General features: G+C 36.9%; 1 protein-coding gene across 1 annotated transcript; it reads right to left on the reverse strand.

Annotated features, from left to right (window-relative positions):
• Positions 1 to 14,862: 14,862 nt before the first annotated feature.
• LOC129268218 (glycoprotein 3-alpha-L-fucosyltransferase A-like) lies at positions 14,863 to 19,791 on the reverse strand. Its single transcript, XM_064104775.1, has one exon. It carries the CDS (start codon positions 19,183 to 19,185, stop codon positions 18,022 to 18,024), a length of 1,164 nt encoding a protein of 387 aa, XP_063960845.1. The 5' UTR covers positions 19,186 to 19,791; the 3' UTR covers positions 14,863 to 18,021.
• Between the last annotated feature and the right edge of the window lie 1,113 nt (positions 19,792 to 20,904).

The raw sequence follows: 20,904 nt of genomic DNA on the forward strand, positions 1-20,904 counted from the left end.
CAAGCATTAATTTACAGTAAAAACAAAATATATCAATTCTTTGTGGGACGCACTGTATATCAACCCCGTAAATCTTTTATTTCTCTCTCCCCCTCCCTCTCCCTCTCTCCTCCCCACTCTCTCTTGTAATATGCGCTGTACAAAATACAGATGGTTTTAAGGCCGGATATCACGCGTCATTTGGTGGCGAAGATAAAAGGAGAGCTTGAAAATGAAAATGATGCGTCTGTAATAAACTGAACAACCATGCATGATTGTCAGATTTGATGATTCTATCTCTGTTAATAGCTCTATGATTCTATAAATGTTGTAATTACTAGAGCGTGGCATAGGCGGATCCAGCTTTTGGCGAAAGGGGGTGGGGCGCACTGCCGAGCGGCGCACATATTTTTGCACTTCACCTGCGCCATAAAAGAAAATGTTGAAAAAGGGGTAAAGTCTGCATGACCCTGTCAAATGCTCTTTTCAAAATGTAGGATTTCCAGTCATGCCATTTTGCATGACCACACGCAGATAATATTTCCGGGGGGGGGGGAAGACTCGAACATATTTTTGAAAAAAACAAAAAACGATAGAGTAAACGGACCGAGCTGCTCAGTGGGGCGATTTTTTTTTTTACAAGTGTAATAAAAGTATTTGGTGCACATCTCACATTCGCACATTTTTCATAGTTTTCATGAAATGTTAAGGAAAAAAAATGTGTTTTCACAACAGCTGATAGGGAATTTGCCCCCCTTCCCCCTTGCTGCGTACGACCATTCCCTGAAGTCCACTTAAACATATCTCATTATGACAGAAAATATACATCAATTCAAACATATAATATTTCTAAAACATATATAGAGAAAGATTGAAAAAAAAGAAAGAAACAAGCAAAAAGTAACACAAATTATGCATGTTATGTGCGATTTCAAAATCTCGTGTACTAACCCTTTTATTGCGATGAGGCCAATACTTTTGTATATCAATTGAAATACAAGTTTTTTTTACTATATATATGTATACACAGGGGCGTCGATCTTTTTCAAGATTGGGGGGGGGGGGCAAAATCATGAATCAATTTTCCAAAGGCGCTCGATCACACAAAACAAACAAACTTACAAACACGCACACACACATATGCATATATATATATATATATATATATATACAGTGCGTCCCAGAAAAAACGAAACCGAGATTAAGCGACGATTTATCATAACTTAATCACAAATACAATAGACAAATGACCTACCAATGTAAAGCTTAGAATCTCCTCTTTCATCTGATATTACTTAGATTATTCCTTATTCAAGCATGAGTGAGCAAAAACAATTTGAAGAAAGGATACCAAAAACTCATTTGGCGGGGGTATCTGAATTTTAAAAAGAAAATCACATGCCTAAAAAGTTCAATATCTGCTCTTTAATTTGATACCTTAATCACAAAAAATGGTCAAGAAGTAAAAAAGTTACGTTACCTCGAAACAATGCTTGTATTTCCATAATTTCATTAAATAAACGTGTTTTCACCGGTTTCCCACAGAAGCTATCGCATGGTTAACAAAAGACTTCATGCATGGCTGATCGTCAACAAAACGGAGTGTCGAGTGAGTTTGAACGCTAGCCTGTAAAACCTCTTCATTTTATGAAATTATTGAAATTCAAGCCTTATTACAAATAACCAGAACTTTTTTATTTCTTGACCATTTTCTGTAATTGAGGAACCATATTAAAGAGCAGATATTGAACTTTTTTAAAATTTGGTTTTCTTTTTGAAACACAGATACAGCCCGCCAAATGAATTTTTTGGATCCCCTTTTCAAATTGTTTTTGCTCACTCATGCGTTAATGAGAAATAATCTAGGTAATTTCAGATGAAAGAGGAGATTCTAAGCTTTACAATGGTAGGTCATTTGTCTATTGTTTTTGTGATTAAGTTATGATAAATCATCGATAAATCTCGGTTTCGTTTTTTGTGGGACGCACTGTATATATATATGTTTATTTATATGACTGATGAGATAGAGACACATATCTCACCAACAAATTAATGCGAGCGCGAAGCGCGAGGTGAAATTTTTTTGTATACTGACCTGAAAACTGGAAAAAGGTGCCTGTTTAGGACTGTTTGTAGTAACTCATGAGGATGATACATATCTCACTACACAGATAATGCGTGTGTCGAGGGCGAGCTGAAAATTCTTTATATTCTGACCAAAAAGCTTGATATTCTAAGCATTTTTGGTACTAATGATTAAGATGGGTATCTAAAAAAACAATAGATGCGAGCCCGAAGCACGAGCTTAAAATTTTGATATTTCGATCTGAAAAAAAATTAGTTTAATGGACGTTTTTGATAAAGAACAAGATTATATCCAACAAAGATTATTGCAAATCGAAGCGGGAGTTCTTTTGAGGTTTATAACTGAAAACGGTACATTCTATTCACCTATTTAATCATGAAAAGTATGGGGTTTTGCTACAGAAATGATGCGAGCGCGAAGCGCGAGCTGAAATTTTTTATATTCCAATCTGAAAAGCGGACAATTTGAGCACGATTTTAAATAAAGAACGAGTTGTGTAGCTCAATCTCGCTTGCCGTACTTTAACATTACCATCTTATTTTATTTTTGCACATGCGGAATTATTTGGGGGGCAAAACGATATGTTTGCCCCCTCCAATATTTTAATTGGTGGGGCGATCACCCCCCTGCCCCCCAAGGATCGACGCCTCTGTATATACAATGATACTACATCATGAATCATTCGGAATACATCACCAATCCAGGTTTATATATTATCATTCAATTTTCATGTACATGATGTATAGGCCTATATACAGAATTTGGTATATATTGTGATGCTTTTCACTAAATCTAATGCAATTTGTAATGATGAGTAATTTTTATCTAATTACTTTGATGAAACTGGATATGATGCTTATGACCTGAATTCAGAAAGAGATCCTTCAAGACAGAGCTTTGGAAATAGTTCTCCAGTTTTACAGGTATCGTTATCTTTGTTTTTAACTTCTTCCTCAGTGATCAGATGAATAATATTTAACTTAATGGAAGATGAAAGTAAATCAAATTTTGTGGCGTTAACATTTAAACGTTAAAACAAAGGTATTGACAAACTGTATTTAGTGATTTAATTTAGTGGTTTAAGGTCTAACGAATATACGTCTGGTTGCCAACCGCGTAGCAAGGATTTCATTTTGGAGGGGGCGGTAAATGCACGCAAAGCGTGCCAACACTTACAGAGCGCGCGAAGCGCGCTCCCTAGGGGGTGGGTGCATGCAGGGAGGGGGATTTTCCCCCTCCCGCGCGAAGCGCGAAGCTTTCGGTGTTTCATAAATTAAAATAAAAAGGAGCCGCCTCCCTTGTCTCTATTACCTTTATCAGCTCCAATTCATTTCACTATATTGTGATTTTGAACCTTGTTTTCAAAAGAGATTGTAAAACGAACAAAAAAGGGATAAAATGGAGGAAATTAAAATAATATTAACCCCGCGGAAGCTAAAGCGTTTTATTTTTTTTGCAAAAAAAATGGTCCCGAGAAAAGGTTATTTTCTAAGTTATATTGAATACTTTCCTTGGAAAGATCAGATTTGATTACAAACAATTTAGCGACAGTGCATATCTTAACTCGCAAAACAGAGGAGAATAAGGATATATGCCGGGAGGAAGATATTCCTCCCCGCGCAGAGCAATGAAACTCTTAAATTTCAAAGGGCGGACGTTTCATCAAATGCAGATATCTCTAATACCCACCATCAGCTCTAATTCAATTAATTTTCTAAGATTATTGAACTTCATTACAAGGAAAATAGTGCGCAAAAGTTGAAACTTCTGTGATTATTGAAATTATATAAAACAGGATGACGTATAATTTCTTTCACTTATCCTGATGCGCTTTACTTGAATGATTAAGAAACTTAAATGTAATTCAAAATTTCAAACTGAGGGCGCAAAACAGGACAGGAGATGAATGTGCAGGGAAATGACATGAAGTTGAATAGAATTTGATAAAAAAATATTGTACTTTTTTTTATTTAATACGACGCGAATTTTATACCTTCCTCTTTTAAAATTAGGAACCTGTTTACCCCCAAATTATGGTTGTTTAGTAATGAGCTGAAAAGCGGGAGAAGTTGCCTATATGGAGGTGACGGCAGAAATTGAGATAAAGATTTTACCCGCCCGGAGCCGACCCGACCAGAAGTTGTGCGATCAATAAAAAAAAAATAAATTCATATACTTCGATCGGCCTAACCTTACTCTAATTCCATGCCCTAATGTATACATTTGAACTTTAACTGGCAAGAAACACATATAGCTGAGGTAGAAAAACAGGGTTAGAGAAAGGGTGAGGGAAACAAAGGAGAACTGCAATATTGTCATTTAACCGCGCGCAGCGCGGAAGCAAATTTCATATATAAATTTAGAGCAAGAGTCACGGAGTTTCTTTTTTGAGAAAAAATAAAGAATAAAAAGAAAAACCCACAAAGCTACCGTTCTTCCCTTTCCTCCCTTCGCTTTTCCTTTTCTCCTCTCTTTTTCCCTTCTTTTTTTTTCTTTTTGGGGACGTTTTTTTTTTTTTTTTTTTTTGGGGGGGGGGGGGGCGACCGCCCCCCCTGGCTACGCGCCTGCTGGTTGCATAATTATACACTCCCGGTATTAGCAACGGGTTTTAGCAAAATTTTGGACTAAAATATCGAATCATCTTCATAAAACACTATAGTAGCTGTCTTACACTAAAAGCCATAGAGGTGGCACAATGTGGAATGTGTAAAGAAGAAAAGTGACTGACCTTTTTTTTATTTAAGCATTGGAAAATAAGATCAAAATTAAAAAAATTGCTCTACGCTTTTGTATGATTCTGGGATTTTTTAAATAACAAATTAAAGATTTCATGACATCTGTGGGCAACTGCCCCGCCCCAGGGCATGCGATAAGCTTTGTTATGACCATTCAACAATAAAATGTAAAACCAGGTGCCGCTGATTATTCTTGATCGGCGCCGGTTAAGACTCAGGCAGCGCCGATTTATAACCAGATGGCGCTGATTATTCTTGACCAGCCCCGATTTAGATATAGGTGGCGCTGATTATCCTTGATCGGCGCCGGTTAAGAACTCAGGCAGCGCCGATTTTTCTTTACCGGCGCCGATTTATAACCAGATGGCGCCGAATTTTCTTGCCCGGCGCCGATTTAGATTTAGGTGGAGCTGATTATTCTTGATCGGCGCCGGTTAAGACTCAGGCAGCGCCGATTTATTAGCAGATGGCGCTGATTATTCTTGACCAGCCCCGATTTAGATATAGGTGGCGCTGATTATCCTTGATCGGCGCCGGTTAAGAACTCAGGCAGCGCCGATTTTTCTTTACCGGCGCCGATTTATAACCAGATGGCGCCGAATTTTCTTGCCCGGCGCCGATTTAGATTTAGGTGGAGCTGATAATTCTTGATCGGCGCCGGTTAAGACTCAGGCAGCGCCGATTTATAACCAGATGGCGCTGATTATTCTTGACCAGCCCCGATTTAGATATAGGTGGCGCTGATTACCCTTGATCGGCGCCGGTTAAGAACTCAGGCAGCGCCGATTTTTCTTTACCGGCGCCGATTTATAACCAGATGGCGCCGAATTTTCTTGCCCGGCGCCGATTTAGATTTAGGTGGAGCTGATAATTCTTGATCGGCGCCGGTTAAGACTCAGGCAGCGCCGATTTATAACCAGATGGCGCTTATTATTCTTGACCAGCCCCGATTTAGATATAGGTGGCGCTGATTATCCTTGATCGGCGCCGGTTAAGAACTCAGGCAGCGCCGATTTTTCTTTACCGGCGCCGATTTATAACCAGATGGCGCCGAATTTTCTTGCCCGGCGCCGATTTAGATTTAGGTGGAGCTGATTATTCTTGATCGGCGCCGGTTAAGACTCAGGCAGCGCCGATTTATAACCAGATGGCGCTGATTATTCTTGTCCGGTGCCGATTTAGATTTAGGTGGCGCTGATTATCCTTGATCGGCGCCGGTTAAGACTGGCAGTGCCGATATTTCTTGACTGGCGCCGATTTATAACCAAATGGCGGTGATTATTCTTGTCCGGCGCCGATTTAGATTTAGGTGGTGCTGATTATTCTTGATTGGCGCCAGTTATATGCAGGCAGCGTACTGCTGATTATTTTTAACCGGCGAAGTTGTTGGGAAAAGGGTAGGGAAGATGATATGATTGTGCTTTGCTGGAGGATAGTCTTTCCTCTACTGTTGCTAATATTATATCAGTGTATAATTTTTTTAAGCGGCGCCTTTTCTTTTCTTTCCTTTATTTTTATTTTTTCAAGCAGCGCCTTTTCTTTCTTTTACCTTTTTTTTGAGCGGCGCCTTTGGCGCCGCTCAAATATTAGGGGGGGGGGGCGCCCCCTGTGCCCCCCTGGATCCGCCACTGCGTGGAATAATAGAATACTCTAAATGGTATGGAGTTACATTATACACAAGCACTAATAAATGCATTGATAAATGAATCCTGACTGTCACATTGTTCTTATAAAACGTACATCAATGCGAATTAAATACACCCTATTATCATTTAAGATACCTTGACGAGACCATCCACACAAGGGGGTGCTTGTTGCAAGAAAATATTTGCAATCAATTGCAAATATTATGTTGCAAATTTACAATTGATAAATCAATTTTAGCTGTAGCAAATCAGATTATCACTCCTTGTTTCAAGAAGCAGATTTGCAATCAATCGCAGATCTTTGATCAATTGCAAGACACATATATATTTGCAATCGATCGCAAGTTTCTTGCAACACCACCATAATATATATATATATAGCATGCACCCTATAAGCATGCTAAATGCACCAATCCATCGTCATTATATGACGTGCAATTTTCAACTCTAAAATTAAAATTTGTTCTTGTGTGCACTCGGTTATGCTCCTGAAAATGTGCATCTTCGTGTTGGTGCAAAAAAAAATACATCAAAAAATTGGCAAATGGTACCAAGAGGGGTCCACACACTACAAGCATTTGCTTTTTAGTGGATCCCTCCATCCTCTCAGATCTTCAACGTTTATGATTATTTGCTTTCATGTAATATTTTGTTTTACTTATGAAAAATGTCATTGCACCTACCTCAGTTTATATAGTTTGTAGAAGATTCAGATGCAAATGTCATTGTAGTTATATACAACCATTTCATTTTGTTCTTTTGAAAATGAAAAGGGTACAGATCTGAACCCTTAAGATTGCAAGTGGTAGGAGCAATTGTCCCTCCATGCCCTCTGTAACCGCAGAGGTGCAGTTGGTTTATTTGCATTCTAGAAAATCAGAAACCGTGAGATTGAAGAATGGCATTATTGGAACACTCATAAAAGATCATGTTCCTACTTTGTCATCTGTTCTAGAAACCTTTTCATCTTTAGAGTAATATTGGCTGTGATATACTTTGTATCTCACGGAAAGATGAAATTTACATCATTTTGTAGGCCTTAACTTAGGGTATTATTCTGATAGTCATGGTTTAGTTAAACCTGGGTTAACTTCGACCACGTCTTTATGGAGTGCCAGTTGTCAACTCATTCACCAATTAAAATTACTGTTATCCTAAAAGTTGTCAACAAAATTATTGAGGCGTGAAATGGAAAGAATGGGAAAATACAAAAATATGAATTTTAATTGATTAGTTGATACATTATTATAATTGCCACGAAAATGAAATAATTATTATGGATTCCAGCATTCCATAGAAGTGAGGATTAACAATCTAGTATAGTCTTTAATCTAGGTTTAATTATCAGAATACCGCCTAATTAGTATTTCATTTAAAATTAAATATGGAAAATGAGAGTAGGAATAACCATGAAAGACTAAGAATTAACGAAATGGTTTAAAATGACGTAGACTGAAAGAATGGGAGACAAATTAATTATGAGAGATATCACTGGGAGCTGGGGGGCTCTTGACCCCCTCCCCCTATTTTTCACGACCGAGAAAAAAAAAACAAAATAAAGGGTAGGAAAAACTAAAAAGAGAAGGGTTAAATATGGTAATTTTCTGAATATTATATCAAAATCTATTCCCAAATTGGATTTTTGTAATAAATATGTAAAAAAAAATTGCTCACTCGCTTCGCTCGCTTGCAAATTTCAAATAATTTTACGCGATACGCAATATCTAGTCCCCTCAATTTGTTTGCTCATTACGCCAATGAAGATATAGAAAGGGGATCAAGAAATATTGGGAAGATGATAAGATGGAATGATGGAAAGGATAAAAGAAATGAAATACACATAAAGGAAATGCGTTATCATAAAGCGATGCAAGTTGTAGAAGACAAAAAATAGTAATCATTTCGACTCTTCAGGGCCCTGTCTTACAAAGAGTTGCGATTGACCTGATCAATCACAACTATGGACGGCCAGCAACATCAACATCTATTATGTTTGTTCAAAATATTTTCTATATAGCTATGATGTAGATCTATATTCATGCATTCATTGTTTTCTTGAAAATTCACTGCGCTTCTCTTTGTTTACAAAGCACATTGTACACATTTCCTGTAGAAAAAAAAATTACGACACTGATGGATTTCCATAGAGTTACGATTGATTGGATCAATCGTAGCTCTTTGTAAGATGTATAAAGTAGGTCTAAATCTAAAACGCTTAATAAATCACAGTAGGGCTGCTTAGGGTAATTTTTTTTGGATTACCGTTAGAGCCTGGACAAAAGGATCATTTTTGGCACAGAGCTTCCTTATGGAATAACATCTGATGTTAGAAGGGGAGCCACCCAAACCGAGTTAGTCTTTGGCTGTTACCATGGTAACATATAAATATCACAAAAAATGCATATTTTCCATTGTAAATGGTATAAGCATGATATAAATTACCAAATTTAAGAATATTTAAGGTCATCAAATAGTTCCAATTGGCCCGTTGCCATGGTAACAGCTTATTTCCCCCCAATCAAAAATTTTGATTTAAAAATGTTTATTTTTATCTTTTTTTTCAATTTTATTTCCTCTAGTTCTAGGTTGCTATAAGCATGGGAGTGGTTGTTGCTTAATGTATGAATACCATCTTGGGCCATTGCCATGGTAACCAAGTAACACCTAATTTGGTTTAAAAAAATGTACATGAGTCAAGTAAAGAATGGTAGAGAAATACCAGTCGCATTTGCATTAAGGTCATTGATGACACCTGCAGAAAGAAAATACTCTACAGGTGAGAAAGAAGCTCTTGCTTGTACTTGGGCATGTCTGAAGTGGTAAACTTACCTTTGGGGTCGACAATTCACATTAATGACAGATCATAAGGCCTTAGTGACATTGTTTAATGCTAGGGGTACTGGAAAACAACCTATGCGAATAGCAGGATGGTATGCCAAACTAGTGCACTTTGACTATCATGTTGAGTATAATATGGGCAAAGGGAACTTTGTAGCAGATGCATTGTCAAGACTGCCTCAAAATCAGTCTCCAGTAGACCATGTAGATGGGGAAGATGAGGAAGAGGAGGAAGTGGTTCTTAGTTTAGATGTAGAGTGCCCAATTTCGATCTTAGAATCACAGAAAGCTAGAAGATCCAAGTTTGGTTCAAGTTAGGAAGTTTGTAGAAGAGGGTTGGCCTGCAAACACACCATATTTTATTTATTTTATTTTTATTGTAACATATTTATTCAGGATAAAGATAAAACATGATCAGCCGAGGCTGTTTTACATCATGGTCCTGACACACACTCAAAATATATACAATGAACAAAATTATTTAAAAAAGGAGTAACGACTACAATGGCTCACAATATAAAAGTTCATAAACGGTCTGACCTAGGAGAACAGGATAAATGAAAGAAGACGAGAGAGGAAAGTAAGAGAACGAGGGGGGGGGGGGGGGAGAGAGAGGGCGAAAAAAATAAAAGAAGGTCGGTCAATTAGAGATCAATACATATCATTTCATTAAACGACAGCTTTAAAATAATGGCATTTATACATACGTTTAAAAACTTCAAGAGAATTTGCATTTTGAATATCAGATGGAAGGCTATTCCAAACCAAGCCGCCAGCATATTTAAAACAACTCTTAAAACATTCGAGAGTAGGCTTTGGTAAAACGACGTTCAACGTATTGGCAAGTCTAGTATTAACAAAGTGTCTTTCAAAAACCATTTCCACTTCATTGCACATTCAAACTGGGGCCTTTCCATAAATACAGTTATACATTATACACGCTAAAAAGTAATCACGTCTGATATCAAAAGTTTGCCATTTAAAAACATTAATTATACTAAGGCCATTTACATTATAATCAAAATTGCCTGTAACTATGCGTGCAGCCCTTTTCTGTAATCGTAAAAGTGTATTCATATAATGTAAAAAACAGTTTCCCCATACGGAACAAGAATAATCAAAGGTTGGTTGTATGGTGCATTTATATATTTTATTCAAAACATCCTTGCTTAAAAATTTACTAATTTTCATTAGTGTAAATGGCTCGGTGTAAAAATGGCAGAGGTAATAATGGCAGAGATAAAAATGGCAGAGGTAAAAATGGCAGAGGTAAAAATGGCAGAGGTAATAATGGCAGAGGTATAAATGGCAGAGGTAAAAGTGGCAGAGGTAAAAGTGGCAGAGGTAAAAATGGCAGAGGTAAAAATGGCAGATGTAAAAGTGGCAGAGGTAATAATGGCAGAGGTAAAATGGCAGGGGTAAAATGGCAGAGGTAAAAATGACAGAGGTAAAAATGGCAGAGGTAAAAATAACAGAGGTAAAAATGGCAGAGGTAAAAAGGGCAGAGGTAAAAATGGCAGAGGTAATATTGGCAGATGTAAAAATGGCAGAGGTTAAAATGGCAGAGGTAATAATGGCAGAGGTAAAATGGCAGGGGTCATAATGGGAGAGGTAAAAATGACAGCTTTAGGTAAAATATGGCCAGTCTTAAACCCCCATGCAATGAATCGTCAAAAAGCCCCCGCATGTACATACAATAAATAAGAAGTGCATGTCACGGTTAGGCATTTCATCATCATGTCTTCATCGGCCTAACAATGTTTTTTACGAATTCGTTGGTGTACCGTGAACGCTTTTTAAAAAGAAATCAAACGACAGATATTTTTTCATTCAATTTATCAGGAGCAAAATGAAACTGCACTATTCTCATTCATCATTTTATAACATTCCTTTTTGTCTGGCTGTTTTTTTTTTATATCTAAAGTTTTGCCAGGGTTACCGATGCAAAAAGGAGGAAGAGTACACATAAGAGAGGTGGAGAGACAGAGAGGGTTAGGGGTCGGGGAAAACATAGAGAACATAGCGGGGAAAGCTTAGACGTTGAAATTGTCACGAATGATTGTGGTTGAATATTATGTCCTTATTTGGAATGTCGTCTGTACAATTCTTTTGAAATGATTGAATGACAATAAGCATGCGTTCCCAGGCTTGGCACTGAATATGTAACTGATTATGAAAATCAATAATAATCTTGTTTTGACTGGTAAACCAATGTTGGTCGATCGAGGGAGACCGTCTGGTTCAGATTCTTTGCATAAAAGAAGACACTGAACCTTTACCACTGCATCCAATATGATATAAACGCCTTGATGGTCATAACCCTTGGAAGCGGTAGTACTGTTGGGTATTTTGTACACCATAAGCAGCACCTTCTTGGTAATTAGCTTAGTATGCTAAAATGTAGAGATTTAATACAAATCTCTGTTTTTTTTCAAACAGAAGAAAAAACATTGTTTATTATCTAATTGTTATTATTTTTGTTGTAATTCTTTTTCTGACCTATAAGAACTTCATTTAGTTGAAATATTTATTTGTGTCATTTCCCCCTTAACCAAACCCCCTTTCATTTTGGAGTGAAAACTTTTTTTTCTCGGCTTTTTAACAAACCAGCACCCCATTTTTCACTAACTTTTCAAAAGTAAGTGGTGCTCACTCAAGCGGAAATATCTTTCAACAGTTATATCGTCATTTGCTTAAATGGATCTGTACCAATGTTAAAATGTGGATTTTTTTAAATTCTACTATACCTTATAAATTTCATTTGAATTTAAATGGAAGCTTGAATTTTATCGAATGGGCAAGTTATACTATGTCTATCTACCATTTACAGGGGAATGCATTTTGTGATTGAAAAATTGATTAATCCGTTGCCATGGCAACGATCTAAGACGGTATTCATTAATTCGGCAACAAGCAGATTCGTGTTCAACACCCTCAAAATGGGACAAAGCACAAACGTCAGATTCTACAGAATATTTCAATATCATGACAAGGAGCTGGACTCTGGAGGAGGGGGGGGGGGGGGTCATCCCCACCACGACCCCTACCCCAAACCATGTTTTGGTGGCTCCCCTTAAAAAACCATAAGTAAGTCCACAATGAATAAGCTCTTTTTTATTTGCCATGGCAATGACCTACATTAACAACAAGCATATTCATGTTGTACATCCTATATTTAGGGAAAATTAATGAAAAATTAGATTCTACATGTTTTTATCAAATTTTGCACTTTTCTGGGGGAAAGTGAGCTGTTATCATGGCAACATGACATTTGACATATTAGTATTTAATCAGTAACTCTAGAATTACCAAGGCAACATCAGGTTTTTATCATTCTAATGAACTCATGCCGAATGTTTACTGAAAGTTGTGTTCAAAATAAAATGATTGGCCTTTGGGTTAAAATTATGCATGTATAAGAATATAAGGCCATTTTGGGTTGATTTTTCCACCATTATCTTAATGTTATCTTAATTTTTATTATTTTCAGCAAACTGAAACTTGGTTTAATCAGGTTGCCATGAAAATGGCTTAAGATGATATTTATAATTTAGCAACAAGCACTTCACTGTTAAGCACCCTAATAAATTAGAAAAAATGAAGAAAAGTAATCTACAGTTTTTAAATAAAAATGTGTACTTTTCTAGGTGAAAAATAGGTCGTTTCCATGGCAACGGGATAATTGCAACTATTTTGATGAACTTAAATATTTGTAAATTTCATCTGTATTTCACTGGAAACATGAAATTAATAGATTGGGTTATTATTGCCATGTTTATATACCATTTAAAGGGGAATATGAGTTATTTTTGTGATGGTCGAAGACGAACTTGGTTTTGGTGACTCTCCTTCCAAAATTGAAGATTGGTCCATAAGGAAGCTCTGTGTCAAAAATGGTGCTTTTATCCACTCTGTAACGGTAAAACCCCTTAGCCACCCCACTATTTATTGTGTGTGTGGTACAACGGCGAGATTGAGCACGCGGTGAAAGATCAAGGAGGTTTCAAATGAGATGGAGTAACAGCAAATAAAATCTCTTTGAACAAGGTTAAAAACCGCCAGCAGAAAGTATGTCAGGCATGCACTTTTCTCAACATCTCTTGCAATAAGCCAGTTCGTAGTTCCACTCTGCGCATGATCAGAAGACTCGGCGCATGATCAGAGGAAGGTCATCTGTACTAAAGTGACATGGAATTTTTAAAATCTAATGAGATAAGCACCAAATAAGCCTGTTCACGGTTGTAAACTGCGCACGAGCAGAAAAAGGTCATTGGAGACTACCATGAAGGTGGCTTTCAAATTCACTGACATAGGCATTTGTGATTTGATGATTATTCATGTATTCCTTTCAAAATATTTATCACATCCAAGCTGAAGAGTAACAAATGGAGCCTTCATAATCACTGGTATTTGACAGTAGCCTAAACGATAGTCAAATGTGCCCAAGGCAGACAATAAAACAGATTTCCAAACTTTATCCCTGATGTACTATTCTAGTCACCTGGTCTATACAATGCCTTTTGTTCTTAGAATTTGAATACTCTACCGGTAAAGCTTACGCAACATCTACATTTGAAAATGATAGTGCTTATCCTAATGAAAAATCACAAAGGTCATTGGAGAAAAGTTGATCATGAGCTAACCGTGAACTGGCTTATTCGATGTCTTGATTATTTATATATTCTTTTGAATTGTGTTTTTCATTCACATCCACAAAAAAATGCGTCCACGAATGACTGGTATATTTCACAGTTTGCCAAGTACATTGTACAACATCCTCTAGTATGCATTCAAAGTAGAAATGCAACAAATAACTTCATAGAGTGTTCATTGGTGTGCTATTCTAGTCACCTGGTCTATTCATTTTCTTTATCCCGCTATGTAAGGCATGCATACGTAATATCTTGCTTTGAAATCTACCTATCTTAATGAAAGAAATGAAAGGTCATTTGACCAAAATTGTCCCAGAAGTAACTACGAACTGGTCTATTGTGTAGACAAATGATTCCCGCATGACTCCGCAGCGATAGGTCACACATAAAGGGAAATATGCTTTTGTGATGATAATTACTTTTTCGCCGCATCTTGGTCTGGTTATATGTGTAGTACATAATTCGGAGGCATGCGAAAATAAGCTATGCAATATGTCCTGAAATATGACTCAAAATTGCTCGACTGGGCATGTGCCGGCACTCATCTGGCATATACAGTAATGGATAACAATATTCCACCGACCACATTTGAAATTTTCATTCGCCGCAACGATCGGAAAAGTGTTAAAATCTGGTTTCAGTAAAGGTCAAATTCATTTTTTTTTCACTAATTAAAGGTTAATTGATATAATAAGGACAAATATCTCGTCGTAATAGTGCTTGGTTATTGATGTTTTGTCATGCATTTTGTCATACAAATTTCAGTTTGTTTATTAATATGAAACATGAAAAATTGATACAAATGAATATTCGTAAAATGTCACCCCTCGGATTTCTTCATTGAAACTGGCGGCTTCGAAGGCGGACATCAAAAAGGTCCTTATTGCCGTTCTTTCTTTTGTGCTTCTTTAGAAATGAGCAGCTGCTTGAATAAATTTGTTGCCTGTTGGAACTCCAGTCATAGAATCTTATTGGTAAGATGTAAATATTTTTGGAAAATGTTCTGAATGGAAATGACTACTCGTATTGTCAACAATTTGCACATGAAAAACATTCGGCACAATGGATTGTCGTCTGCCTGGTGCAATAGCCGTTGTACTTTGCTCCTACATATAGGTATGACAACGAATTGAGGAATGTTTTACTGTAAAAAAATGATAATATTATGGTGGCGGGGACTGTATAATTCACAATAACTGTATGAAAGTAAGTCTCCGTTGTTCATTCTTAGTTTCCAGCAACATGCGGAACAAGAATAGTCAAAAGTTGGTTGTATGGTGCATTTATATATTTTATTCAAAACTTCCTTGCTTAAAATTTCACAAATTTTCATTAATGTAAATATCTTGTAACTTAAAGATTTAATTAAATATTTAATATGAGAATCTCAGCATAGCTAATAATCTAACATGATGCCTAGGTATCTTATACTTCGTACCTGTTCAGTGATCTCATTATTAATATGCACCTTCAATCTAAGATCATTATTATTCCTAACGTTATTGGTCAACATCATAACATTGCATTTTTCACATTAATCCTTAATCTGTTACAGTAATACCATTCATTAATAAAATTCAAATCTACTTGAAGCTTGGATATTACGACATTAATATCTTTATCAGACACAGAATTACCACATCATCAGCGTATATATTACATGTACAATTCTTTAAAGAATCTGTAATGTCATTCATAAAAATTAGAAAAAAGAGAGGGACCTAAAATACTACCCTGAGGAATTCCTAATAATATTTCCTTTGTTTTAGATTGTTTACCTTGAGAAAACAATGCTTGTTTTTTGTCTGAAAGAAAGCTTTTAAAACAGAGGAGCTTAGTGTCAGAAATGCCATAATAATTTGTTCAGATTAAAAAGTAATAGGTTATGGTAGATACAATCAAAATATTTAGAGATATAAAGGAAACATGCACCAACTTTCTCTTTTTTCATTAAAAGATTCGAACCAATCATCAATAATTCTTTGTAAAGCAAGTATTAGTTGAGTGATTTTGCAAGAAGGCATATTGGTCAATATTAATGAGATTGTTTGTTTGTAAATAGAATAAAAATTGGGATTGAACATCCTTTTCCAATAATTTAGCAATATGACATACAATTGAAATTGGCCTATAATTAGAAATGTCTTTATTGTCACCTTTACCCTTATAAATTGGTGTAGTTCTTTAGATTTTCCAATCATCAGTTAACATTCCAGATATCAAACTTGCGTTAAAGAAGTCATTTAAAGATTCATAAATAAAAGGAGCTGAAAAGCGAAGTAATTTAGTATCAAAGTCTAGAATATCAAGACTACTCTGATCAGACAAAAGAGAAAGATTTTTATAAGTGCTTTCAGGAATAATTGGTATGAAGGTAAAAGAGTGGATACTGGTTAGATGATTCCATGATAAATTATGGTGATTAAAAGTTTCCGAAATTTGTTTTCCAACGTTCACAAATAAATCGTAAAATTTATCACTATCCAAATTGGATGGTGATGAGTTTTTTTTTCTCTACCTGTAATTTTGTTTAATTCCTTCCATATTTTCCTACTATCCTGCTATATCTATTAGACGGTGAATCAAAATATTGTTTTCTCTGATGAGCCCTGATGAAACACTCCCCAGCTCAATATTATAATCAAGGACATACATACACAGACCATGCTCAGTAATGCGTCTTGTAGGCTAATAAAGGAAGGATGAAGGTCCCATGACATTTGCTTTGGTGATAATTGTTCCGCTGCAAATTCCACACATTAATGTAATGACCAACTTCATCCCTGGATTTAACACTAAACCCTGCCCTAAACCTACCCCTTAACCCAATGTAAAATCCCATTGCAACCCTAACCCTATATCTTGGAAGATATAATGCCCAGAACAATTGTCGTCGAAGTAATTGTCTTGTCACCATTTTATCAACAGACTATCTTGATTCTAACTAAGCACATTGAGAGGCGAGATTATTTGGTGTTACCAATATGACTTTGGTCTGCATTTCTCACACATCATTTCATGCTCTGATACTAGTCGGTGGACTATTATTATTACAAAAATAATTTGCGATAACATCGTCATTTGCATTAATTGCAATTTATAGAATATAAAATTAAATGAATTGGGAAAATATATAAATCATATTGGATGAAATCAAATTTAATTGAATTGAAATGACAAAGCGTCAGGACATAAGGTCGTTCCAGTAAACAGGATTTTTTTTAATGAAATGAGCGATCAGAAAAATAACCTTTGACATACTAATTTCTCTAGGTCTCGGTCATATGGCATGGACCTACAAAGTTCTTTTGAGGATTAATTTCGTCAGTCATTATTCAATCCTGGAGTACGATCAGATAACTGCAATTTATATTTTACACACACACACCCTCACATACATCCGCCATACGTTACATCTGAAAACTGCATCATAAACTCAACAATTTCATCACTACAACATTTTATAATTAGATCAGAATGCTGATTTCTATATGGACCAACGTCATGTTCGTACAAAAAAAAAACAATTATCATTTCATGGCAGGCAAAGTCTTTTCGAAGGAAAATGAGCTTAGATATCTCCTTGATTTCATCATCAATCATTGCAAAATTTGAATGATAATATTTGAATGAAAATAATAACAATATTTGGATTTATATCGTGTGTATATGGCACCTTTCTCAGGGGATACGGAGCACTGAAAAAGGCATTGGCTAAAGCAAGTTGGATTTGCTTTTACATGTGGTTTCTCAGATCCTTCAGACTCTCGAATTGCTTTTGTTGTTGTTGATTTTCAGGACCATGAATATTATTTGAATGGAAATCAACCAGTCGGAGTCCCATTCCGTGTTAGCTTCATTGAGATTATTTTCCACAACAATTTAAGGCACAGCATTACAAAGACACATCACGTTGTTTCTACTCTGGAATATTATTAGGTTTAGTGCACTTTTAACATAACAAGGTGCATTGATTAAAACAACACTATTCCACGTCAAACGACAGCTACTTTTGCTGTCCAATATTGGATAGTTCAACAGAGAGATGAACGAGTTCTGACAGTGTGGATATCGCTATTGACACTTCAAAAGTCGTGAGGAAATCCGGTCGGTTCGAAGCATGAAGTTGACAAAAATTCATTTATTGATGGATTCATCTCTCCAATGGCCTGGCTACAATAACGTGACTTCTTTTCTGAATCCAACAATTTAGATACCACTTTGCACATAAACTCCGGCTCATGTATCAACTGTGCACCCATGTACCTTACCGTTCCCTGTTTTTTCCATTCAAAAAATGAATTGTATAACTTATCGTCTAAATCTACACGTTTGATATAATCGGCAAGTTCTTGGAAGCTTTTAAAATCCTGAAGATGGATAAAAGAATTCGGTGGCGCTACGCGCTCATAATCTTCACGCGGAGGGCCGTAGACGATAGGAACCATGTCGTTCAGGAGCGCGTTAAACCAGAATTTCTCTGTGATGTAGTCCCTGCATTCGGTGTTCTCCAGAGCCAGGTAAAACTTATGAGTCCTCAGGAAGTTCCAGCACCCGCCCTCCTTATTATCACATTCTTTATTTCCACATTTTCCATACATATTGACACTAACATGCTTTGCAAGTGTCTCCACAAACTCAAGGCGCCGCCACGAACGATATCCACCGGGACGTTTGTCTTTGCATCTGGATGAAACCCAAGCTACTAGCTCGGTTTTCCCTGAGGCCCAGTTACGATCGTCGTCAGTGGCTAACTGCGGCACAGTACTATCATAAAAACCATACGGACTAGGTATCGTAGACGATGGCCGGTAAGACATTGTATAGTTGTATACGCGGTCATACCCGCGAGGTGGTATCATGTAAGGTATAGTGAGTTTAGGGCTCTCTAGTGTGAAAAAAATCCAAACTTGATTCGGTGGTCTTTCCTTGAGCACTCTGCTCCAATCCCAATACGATACATGTACCACCGCATCACTTGACTTCATCGTATCGTAGTTCACATCCTGGACGAAAATAATACCACATTTCAGCCCCGGGCATTCAAATTTCTGGGGTGATCGTTGGGCCTCTTCGTCACGCCAAACATGAACCCGCAAATAACATGGTGAAGATTGCGATACATTTTTAACAAATTTTTGAGTAAAGTCGTGGCGTCCTTCACGCAGTTTGATGACAAGAATACAAGTGAACGTATGCGATGCTAATAACAAAAAACACGATAGCAACATGATTTGGGTAGTCTTCATGGCGGCTAAGAGCTTATCGTAGTACTTACTGAGCGTATCCACCTGAACTCCGTCCCCGTACTTCTACCTCCGCCTATCATATTTTAGCTCCATACTAATTACATCCTAGTACATCACGCATTTGCCTCCAGAGAGAGAGCGGAGCGCCTATAAACTGAAGAGAAAAACACCGAACAACTCTAGGTAGAGTTTCTGTGAAATTGATTCAAACACAGCCGAACACAGCCCAGGTAATAGATGAATCGCCACCATAGGATGTTAATATAAAACAGTATCAAGAAAGCCTGGCGGAGAGAAATTTTGGTAACGCACATCCACCATCGGCATCAAAATCGTACGTTGAATGGGGTTGAATGATGGACAATGCCAAACGATCGAGATCTAACATCGATGCGGTTGTGCATGCGTTTGTGGGCTGATGAATGCATGGGGCTATTTTGTGTTAATAGCTCCATGGTGGGTAATCATGCTAATGGTTGCATTGGCTTTGTATTGGAGGTTGCCAGTCATTTCACAATTGGCTTAAAAGCCCCCTCACACCTGACCGAACATAGGCGGACGAAGGGTGACGAATGGTAAAATGAACGAAATGCACGCGAATTCAAATAAAGTTTCCGTCAAATCATGCGATCATTAACTATTGTCAAATTTTATCAACGAACGGCAAGCGAAGAATAAACATGACATGCGAAGGATACCGATTTTACGGTTCACCACTTTGAGTAAATTGCAGCTGAAGCGACCGAAGGGGCTTTTAATTTATTATAGACTCGGACTTTGGGGGAAAAGGTGGGCAAATACATTGCATCCACGCACTGCACTATTGCTGTTTTAAGTTTTTTTTTTCGTTGATGCAATACACTCAATTCTAATCTTTTTACTGAATTAATTACTATTGTTACAGCCCTGTCTCACCACTGACTGTATCCAGGGGCGGATCTAGCTTTTTTCCAAGGAGGGGGTTTGACCGAGAAATTTGACAAGCAAAAAAAAAAAGTTTCACTACCAAAGAAAGGTCATTTTGGTACCGAAAAAATTGAAATGCACAAAAAAGGGGGTTGACTCCAAAATGTAGCTCATTACTTTTTTTTACTTTGCAGCCCAAAGCGGGGGAATAACACACTCTAATCCCCGCAGATCCGCCACTGGTATCTAATCCACATTTTTTTCATTTTTCCAGTTTAAAAGTGGACAATTGATTCACATATGTATAATATATTATGATCTGATATTTTTGGCTTTATTAACAGAACTAGTCGCAAATTAATACTAATATATATATATATATATATATATATATATATATATATATATATTTATAAATGTGTAAAGTTATACATGTACAACCGCTTTGGCAACTCTTTTTATTTAAATATTGTAAAGAAATTGATGAAGAGAACAATGGTAGGCGTAGCTTTAATCAAGGTTCCCCAGAGCTATCTACCCTTTAGAAAAATTGGTAATGCCGAAAAAATGTCCCTGCCGGGAATCGAACCCGGGCCCCCAGCTTTGAACGCCGGTGCCTTAACCACTAGACCACAGAGACGGGTTAGTGGCTAGGGCGACCCCGATCCGATTGACCGTCAGATAGACAAATTTTCGACACTATACCAATTATAATTTCCTTTGTCGGGTGAAGGTGGGTTTCGAACAATGACAAGCCGCCATGCTTCATTTAGTATCAGTTTTGATTAAAAAAGGGACTGTAGAATCTGATTT

This window comes from Lytechinus pictus, chromosome 9, assembly GCF_037042905.1.
Source record: "Lytechinus pictus isolate F3 Inbred chromosome 9, Lp3.0, whole genome shotgun sequence".
NCBI classification, from domain to species: Eukaryota; Metazoa; Echinodermata; class Echinoidea; order Temnopleuroida; family Toxopneustidae; genus Lytechinus; species Lytechinus pictus.

Coding starts and splice junctions, on each gene's coding strand:
- LOC129268218 (XM_064104775.1), bottom strand. CDS start 19,185: ATGAAGACTACCCAAATCATGTTGCTATCGTGTTTTTTGTTATTAGCA.